Here is an 8,969-nt window from a genome sequence, read left to right as displayed (position 1 = left end):
CTTTGGACCTGCAAAAACCAAAGGGTTAACCATTGTTTGCCAAGACACTGCACACAACTGGCTTCGATATAAAACCTGTGAAAGACTAAAAACCATACGATGAACATTCGGTAATGAGAGGAGAAAATGTATTTTCATTTCGACCATTTAATTTAAAAGAACTTTGGGAATAAGTTGATGTAATTAGGATCGTTACTGAAGACTTTCTTTTAAATAGCAACTAGGTATGAATACTAGATCGGAAGTGGTCAGCTGTCTTCTGTTCATTATCAGAACAAAGTTCCAATCGCTTCTCCTTGGCAGTTTATGTAAGTGAAGAAGGGATTATTTTGATTTCATAACACCTACTGCAGGGTTAAAGATGTCAGAAATGCAAACAGTCATGTTAGGGCCTTGTACCGTTTCCCTAGATAGAACTGCAAGTACTTAGGAAAACAGGAAAAAAAAGTTAGAAAAGACATCAACATCGCTTGTTACTACAGCTGAAATACAGCATTTGCAGCTTGCTTGGACCTCGCTTAGCATACAGACTAGGCAGATTTAAGTGAAAAAAATTATGCCAATTAAGTGACAAGATTTCAGCACAGCTTTTGCTACAGAAGATATATAAAAACAATTCATTTTTAACTAGGAAGGAACATAAGCAAATAAGTTTTACAGTTCAGTAAAGAGGGTTCAGAAACTAAATGACTTTTTTGTGACCAGGATGTTTGGTAGACAGTGAACTGAAATCCGGGACCAGAAAAGTACTCTTAAACAACCCTTCGGACTTCAAAAAACCTCTTCAGGTAGTAGATTTGTCCCAGTGTCATAGCAACTAGTACAAGAGCTTCAAAGAATGACCAAAGAACCACTCTGCTGTTTGTGTTGTCATTAACTGGAAAAAAAAAAAAAAGTAGTAAGTAACAAAGCATTTAAAACAAACTTAAGACACACTTTGTCACTGAAACTGAAGTACTGCACATAAACCACTGATATTTGTATCATGTCATTACAAGTGTCCCAGAAGGACTCTGCAATCTTGGAGATGAGATCTGAGAGCTGAGGAGGGGGTATTTTTCTGAACAGCTTGAACTGTGCTATGCAATGGTAAAACATCTGGTTTTAACCTCAACTTTGGACATACACTGCAGCACCTTTCTCTATTCTGCCCACCTTCAAAGAGGCCAGACAGAAGCTTGTAACTGCCAAACAGAAGCCACTTGCTTTTTCAAGTAACGGTTGCATATTACAGTCTCAAAGTCAAGTGGGCAATTTCTAAAGGTTCATCATCTTTGGTTCTAAAAATTCAGCATTTTCTTAAATCAGACCATTAGTAATAAAAGTCATAAAACTGGAGATACTCATAGGTTCAAAAAGTTAAGAGGACAGTGCTTTAATATAATGTTGTATTTTTACATTAAAAATATTTGCCCTTTATTCTCACTGGGCTTCCCCTAATGCACCACTTAGCGCTCTCAGTCATACTTTAAAGCTGTATTTCAGAAAGTGAGGGTTGTCACTCGAGAGTTAACCATATTCTATACTTGGAAACAACAGTAGTTCTGCTCTATTTCAGCAAAATATTAAAAAAAAAAACCACTTTGGCTCAATTATTAAGCTACACCCACTTTAAGGATGAAGTAATAATTCAACCAAAGTCTAGCCCTGGGAACCATACCATTACTGATATCTTCGTGAATATGCCATTCAAAGAACTACAGAATTTACACCAATTAAGGAAAGATTGTTTTGCATAACAATCTATTACATAAGAGGTAAGCCAATTTAAAGAAGATTGAAACATCAACTACATTCTTTACTGTGTGGGCAGGTCCTTCAGAACTTGTTCTAATTTTTTTTTTTTTTTTTTTTTTTAGTAACTTGGAATAGCTTTCATGGGCTTGTATTTTAAATCACATTTTGTAAGTTCATCTGAGAGGGGAGAAGGCATTTAAGTCAAAGACACATACTTGCTCTATGTATTCTTTCACGAACTTCCATGTACTCCTGTTCGTGCTTTACAGCTGTCATGGCCACTGCTAACTCATTAATCATCTCTTCTAGCTTGTTCTGATGAGCTGCGGAATAATTTCAGAAGCATCAGAAAGTCTGTTACTGACTCAAAAACCAACTTGTTAAAATTTATGAACAGTTACACTTAATTTCTTGTTGCATAAGAAGTTCTGAAAAATGCAGTCTGTACAGCTGAAAACTTTCTATCTTTACAGCAAAGTAAAGTTTAGCTTTCCTAGTGCCGCTTTTCCTAACACGTCTCTATGGTATTTAATAAATGGGAAAACTTTCTCCACATCCGACTAGAAGGCAGAAGACACACAATTTAGAGTCAGTAGAGACCACTTATTTCCAATATGAGCATACTTTTCCAGAAAAACAGAATGTAAGAACACGAGATCAATACCACACACTAGTATCTATTTTGCCAATATCGTCCAACATATTCCAAGCAAATTGTCTTAACATTACAGCTTTTCCTAGTTGTTAAGCTTGCAAAAATAGAACGACTTAGAATTTAGCTTAAGATCATGATGCTGGCAAAACGAGATCACTTTCTGAAGCAACATTTCATATCTTGTGATCTTCCAGTTTAGCTGAAGCACAGCGTTCAGCAGAAACAATGCCAAAGGGGCCTGGCAGAGGGCAGGAACTGGCTTCAGGTTCTGGTATGTCGTGAAAGCAGAAAAGGAAAATACCAAACCAATGATAACAGGAAACTAGCTTGAGAGAGTTCAGCAAATGGAAGGATCAGAGATCCAAGATTTAGCGATTTGACATCAATCACAGCATCTTTTAAATACACTCATGCTCAAAGAACTGTCCATTTACAAATTTATAAATTATGCAAGTAATTTTCAAAGTTTTCTAGCATCAAGAGAAGTTCAAGATACCATTCCACAGACACACCCCGAGCAATCAGCTCTCTTAAAAAAAGTCACAAAAACCAACACATTTGCCATTGAAGGGACATACTTGACTTTCAAGCTACCTTATTACGTTTTTATTTATAAACTAAGTGTTTCAGATCACAATCTGAAAATAAAGCTATTCAAAATACACATCTTATGGGGAAGAGTCAAAGAGAGGACCAGAGAATAACTCATACAAGTTACAATTAAAATCTAAATAGTTGTGTAAACCACACTCACTTTGCTAATAACGTAAATCCCCTACTTTCACTGCCAACTGGTCATTGCAATAAGTGCAGTTTATCAGTAAGAGAAGAAATTACAGTTGCAGGGATTGTTTATACCCACTCCAAAAAAATACACTCAAGAAAAAGTGTTTGCCCTAAAAATTTAAAGCTACACTACTATTTACAACACAATAAAAGATTTAACTGAGTCTTTCTGCAGAAAAACAGAAGTTAGGAAGTTGTTACTTTTTAAGTGATATCTAGCACTCAATGCACACAGTTATTTGCTTGCGAAAACAGAAAACAAGAATTTTTTATTTAGAAATCACTAACTAGCTAGAAAGGCAAAAACTTTGTCACTTGTTACCCAATACATTCATTTATTTCTTTTACAGCAAATTACAAGTTTGAAGTTTTTCCCCTTGTGACACTACTGATAATTCGTAAGCTAAAAGAAGGAGCTTATTGCTTCCAAAAGCCCTTCATTACTCAACACCCACTTTAGCAATAGAAAGCAAATACTGTCTAAAATATCCAGTGTTCTTGGATGTTCAGTGTTTTAGTTTAATTTCACCTAAAACTCCTGATTAAGTCTTCTGTTAGCCATAAATAACCACCTGAAGACAAACTGTCATGGACAGTTTAAGGACCTGATCCCAAGAGCTGCTAACTACATAAACCTCTCGATGGAAGCTTGCAGGTGCTCAGCATTGCTCAGAATCAGACCTTTTATGTAGTTTATTAAAAAAGACATTCTCATGCTACAAACAAATGTTACAGAGAAAAAGCAAACGTTAGCTGTTAGTGAATAAACATATGCAAAAGACAAGATGCTAATGAGCTTTCAAAAAGCAGTACACATACCATCCCAGGTATCTCCACCACCTAGAGAAAAGTGTAAGAGATGAACACAAGTACAGGACAAAAGGCTGCAGATAAAACAGTAATTTACACAGCTAAGAAAATTTTTATATTAGCACATTTATCAAAGAGCTCAACTAATGCGTGTAGTAGTCTACATACTGCTGAGCAAACTAGAAATCAGAGAATGAACCCGATGAAAAGACTAAGGATGAAAGCATTAGTTTCTGCAGATGGCCAAGTGATTCCCTGGTGATTTTGCGCTAAATCGTGTAATGAGGTCTAAAACCATCCATATCCATTTTAAAAGAGAACAGCTAAATAGACAGCCTGAAGAAATAGGAATTCTGAGATTCCTAGTCAAGTTCAGAAGTCATGCACATAGGGAAAAAGCTCCTGAGCCAGAGCTAATTTCTTTACAGGAGTCTTCCTCACCTTCTGTCTCCATGTCTTGCCCCTTTGGAGCTTCCCCGATATCAATAGTGAACATCACTATCTTGGGAGTCATGGTGGACATTCTGTTGCTAAAGCAAAACTTGTAAGTCCCATCCATGTGGGCGGCAAACGTGTATTTTCCACTGGACTCTCGATCGCCTTTATAAATTCCTTTATTATCAGGCCCTGTAATCTGGATGGGGAAAACAAATTATCATACATTTTATTTAAAATACAGCAGTTTTAAATACACCATTACAGCACTGCATGCATATTCTGAAATTATCCGGTCAGATTTACCAATACCATCTGTAATCTGACTGGTTTGGCATTCTTAATACTTTCCCTCTCACAAGTCAACAGCAGTGATGTGTTTTTCTGCACAGAGTTGTTTTGTTTTTTTTTTTTTAAATGAAAACAAACCAAAAAACTTCTTGGTAAAGAACACCATACATAAGCCTCTCTTACTGGCCAAGATTACTGACCTTCCATACTCAAGATAAGAAGCATTCAAGAACAAGTAAACCAGCTATTGACAGCCCTGGCTGTTAGCCAAATTAACTGCAGGGGAAACCTTATGTCTGACATTTGAAGGAAAACAAAAAGGGAAGAAAGACATTCTCCCATACGTCAATACTATTGTACTGACAATACAATAGTAACTGACTACAGTTGTGTATTGCTGCAGTTACTGTTTCCAATGGACTATGGGCCTGAATACGGAGCGCTCAGGGTGACTGTGATCTTAAGACTTCCATCCCATCAGGCCACCGAACGCTGCTGCTGAGCTTCCGTTAGTGACATCTGAATGGGATTTCATAGCTTCCTGACTCTGTCCCATATTCGAGCGATGCGTAATTTTAAACAATTATGTTCATTCTCAGCAACAACTCTCTCACGATGAATTTATCCCAAACAACTATGTACTCTTCACCAAGACAGAAGAAATTCTTTTTTATTATTCTCCTACTGGTGTGAGTGAGGCCTCATTGAGGAAAAGGACTTACCTACAACTTTGCAGACAGCAAACAACCTGATTAAAGACAACACCTTCTGATTCAAGGGGAGACGCGCTGCTCCCAGAATAAGCAACAGGTTTTTGTAAAGAGCAATCCTATTCCTTCTTCCCACCAAACAGTTTATTATGACAAGCCTACACCGAGCAGAATAACGAAGAAAACCTCCAGAGAACGGCCCCGAAAGCATGAAGACTGCCTCCCGCAGCAACAGCGGAAACGACGAGCAGCCTTAGCCGAGGCACCTCGTCCCCTCCCGGACCGCCCAGGCCACCCGCCGAGGCCCGGGAGCACTCCTGTCCAGCAAGCCGACGGCGAGACCGCCCCACGGAGCCCCGGCGACGAGGCAGGACCGTCCCAAACTTCACGGACGGTTTTTCAACCCCCCTCAAACCGGCGTTCGCCCCCTCGCCTCCACAGGGCACCGACGCCGCTGCCCTCCCGGGCGCTGCCCCGAGCCGCCACGGCCTCCCCACCCCCGCACCCGGCACGCAGGGCCCGGCCGCCGGGGCAGCCCTCCCCCTCAGCACGGCACCCGCGGCCCAAGGTCAGCCCGCCGCGGCGGCGTCCCGCCTCACCTCCACGTCGATGTCCAGGAAGCCTCCCTCCGCCACCTCGAAGATGAGCCCCATCTTCGTGCCGGAGGGCACCCGCTCCAGGAAGCACTCCTCAGCGTGCGCGTCGATGCTGACGAAGTAGGCGGCAGCCGGGGCCGCCAGCGCGGCCAGCAGCGCCAGCACCGCCCGCACCGGCGACATGGCGGAGCCCAGCGGGAGGGGGCACCGAGCGGCGGGCCAGCAGGAAAAGGGGAGGGGGGCTTCCGCCTCGCGCCACGCCCCTTCCGGGGCACGGGGCCGCCGCTCATAGGCCGGCGCGGCCCCACTGCCACGTACGGCCTGCGCTACGGTGGCCATTGAGGGACCGTTCGGAAAGGGACCGCCTCAACCCTGAGGCGCAGGAGGCGGGGCCCGCCCTCGGGAGAAACCAGTGAGCACGGAGCAGGGGCAGAGCCGCGGGGCGAGGAACCAATCAGAACGAGGCGGGGAGAGCTGTCCTGTCAGAAGGAGCGGGGCGCCGAACGGCATTGGGCGGGCAGCTGAGGGGGCGTTGCCCGGCTAGCGGGGGAGGGACGGCGGGAGCGCGGGAGGCCGGCTGGCGGCTCCTGAGGGGATTTGGGCGGGCGGCTGTCACCGCAGTCCTGCGCGGCCCGAGCTGCTGAAGCCCGGGATACCCAAACTTGCTACAGCAAGGCAGAGGTTTGGGGAGCAGCTGACGACCAAGAGAGTAACGGGGAAGCCCAGTTTGTGGGCTATTCATTGCGCACAGGAAAACACAGTCAAGATACGCGGCAGGCTCCTGCACCACCCAAGGCAGACTGCGCATAAAAAGCCATTCCTTGCATGGCCATGCTTAAATGCTAATTTTCAGTTGAAACTTCCAGTCAGAAATACGGAAGGTCATGCTTGAGCTTAAGGAAGTCTGTTTTCGTGACTAGCTGATTTAATTATCCGCAGAAGATTTAAAGACTAAAGCACAATCTGGCTTTCTAGTGAAATATTTATGTGTTTGCCAAGTAAGCGCCAGTTATTGTACTCAAACATTGCGTTTGTCTTCAGTTGTATGACAAATGTTAACCCAAATACTTGATTTATGTAAGTAAATTCTGCTCATCTCACTCAAGCTGCCAGTTTTGAGCTAGCAGAGCCGGCTGTGTTAGTGCAGGCTCAGGGTGTGGACTTGTGTGAAAAGGAAAGCTTTTGGCAAGAGAAGCATGAACTTGAGGAGTTGCAGGTCACGTACATGACTGGATAAAAGACCTCTCCTGCCAAGTCACTGAAAACTCCTATTGTTTTCAATGAGTTTGGATCATGCCAACCTTGAACCTACTGCTTTCCATAGCATAAACTGCTGTGCTGGTTTTTCATCTATCTCAGTAGTAGTTTTAGTCTTGTCACTAGCGTGTTCTCGAACTTATTACTTTTTTCCTCTACATGCATTTGTACATAACAATGGGAACTCATTTAATACTAAATTCTGGTGGCATGAACTCTTTTTTCTCATCTATAACTCAGACAAAATGATGATTTCACAGCATATCTGTTCCCCTGAGGGACTGCCGAGTGTTCTCTAAATGTTCTGCTCATACTGCTACCCCTCCTCGTGCTTTCGTGAGCGATCTTTGCCAGGAAAGGATGACTACTCCACTATTCACCCTCATGCTCCCTCTGGAACTTTGTGCAATATCCTGCGGTGTTCAATTTTGGCAATAAATTTCATGAATGATATGTAGATATATTTTCACATGATATCATTGATTATTATTCTAAGTTAGACAACTGAATGTCAAACTCAGACCTTTGGAGGCTGTTTTGTTATCCTTCTGGCTGCCCAGCTCAATGAAGATGAGTGCCTACTGGCAGCGCATGAGGAAGATCAAAATTTTGTAACTTGTGACAGCAGGAGATAGTGACAGTATTGCACGAAAAAGTTTGTCTGAGTGTCACAGTGTTGCATTTCACGTCATTCATACCTCCCATTCTCTTGCATTGGCCTTCTGCATCTGCCAAAAATAGAGAATTAGTGCAGCATTCATTCACAACACGCAGCACGTATCAGTTACTCCAGGCCTGGCTTTTGCAACTCCAGTTTTAATTCTCCTGACTAGTTCCAGTGTTTGATGTTATTCATAGTACCTTTTCCAAAAAATAACGCATTATTCCTACACTGCATACAGGAAGTGGCGGGAGCTGGACCTAAAATTATTTCAGGGCACATTTAATTTATCTGTAAAGACTTATCTGGAGCACCTCTTACTAAACACCGTGAGAGTAAGAACATTTAAAAGTGCACAGTCACGCTGGAGGGCAAAAATACTGAAAAACTTAACCAGAAAAAGACATTTTGGTTTAGTTTAAACTCCTCTGTAAGTGGATCCATGCCAGCAAACCGCTCGGATGTATAAAAACTCCACTGATACTCTGAACACGTGTACAGGCGTAAAGACTGTCTTACTCTGCTCCTGCGGAGCGAGGGCCTAAAAACCCTGACGACGTGCGAGCCGCTGGGTGCGGGACCCTCGCCGTCCTGCAAAATGACTTGTTCACCCCGTGACGTTTGCCTGCAGCCATCCGTTAGCCTTCATCCTCTTTTGGAGCAGGGGGCTCCTCTTTCCCCCTTCCGTCCCGGTACCCCACGCGAGTCCGCTCCGAAGGCAGGCGCTGAGCTCGCTCTCGGGCGCCGTCGTACCACAGACACACGGCTGCGGCCCTGCCGCCGCTGCAAACCCGCTTCGGTGCTGGATATCGTCTGCGTGGGACCCCCAATCCTCAACACGCGTGGGTGTGACTTCTGACCCTTCAAACACGCAGTGAGCACCTCCGGACGACGAAGCCTTTGGGCAGAAGAGGCTGACAAGCACCAGTAATCCCGCCTGCTGAAGCGACTCGGCGCAAGCCCCGAGCTTCCAGCACCCGCCTTTGGTGATGCGCCGCTCCCCCAGCGCAGGGAAAGCACAGCACCGGCTT

At 43.9% G+C, this 8,969-nt stretch overlaps 1 protein-coding gene across 2 annotated transcripts; it reads right to left on the bottom strand.

The window, feature by feature from the left end:
* Positions 1–129: 129 nt before the first annotated feature.
* Positions 130–6,272, bottom strand: TMED2 (transmembrane p24 trafficking protein 2). Of its 2 annotated transcripts, XM_069794842.1 has the most exons (5): positions 6,024–6,272; positions 4,430–4,622; positions 3,998–4,018; positions 1,953–2,060; positions 130–877 (listed from the first exon to the last, which is right to left on the bottom strand). In XM_069794842.1, exons 1-5 carry the CDS (start codon positions 6,201–6,203, stop codon positions 753–755), a joined length of 627 nt encoding a protein of 208 aa, XP_069650943.1. In that variant the 5' UTR covers positions 6,204–6,272; the 3' UTR covers positions 130–752. The 2 variants fall into 2 exon arrangements, with proteins under 2 accessions (XP_069650943.1, XP_069650944.1); XM_069794843.1 differs by lacking the exon at positions 3,998–4,018 and having other exon boundaries at positions 6,024–6,269.
* Between the last annotated feature and the right edge of the window lie 2,697 nt (positions 6,273–8,969).

This window comes from Haliaeetus albicilla, chromosome 10 (genome assembly GCF_947461875.1).
Source record: "Haliaeetus albicilla chromosome 10, bHalAlb1.1, whole genome shotgun sequence".
Classification (NCBI taxonomy): Eukaryota; Metazoa; Chordata; class Aves; order Accipitriformes; family Accipitridae; genus Haliaeetus; species Haliaeetus albicilla.
The sequence above is the reverse complement of the archived record's forward strand: the minus strand, read 5'-3'. Positions and strand labels throughout refer to the sequence as shown.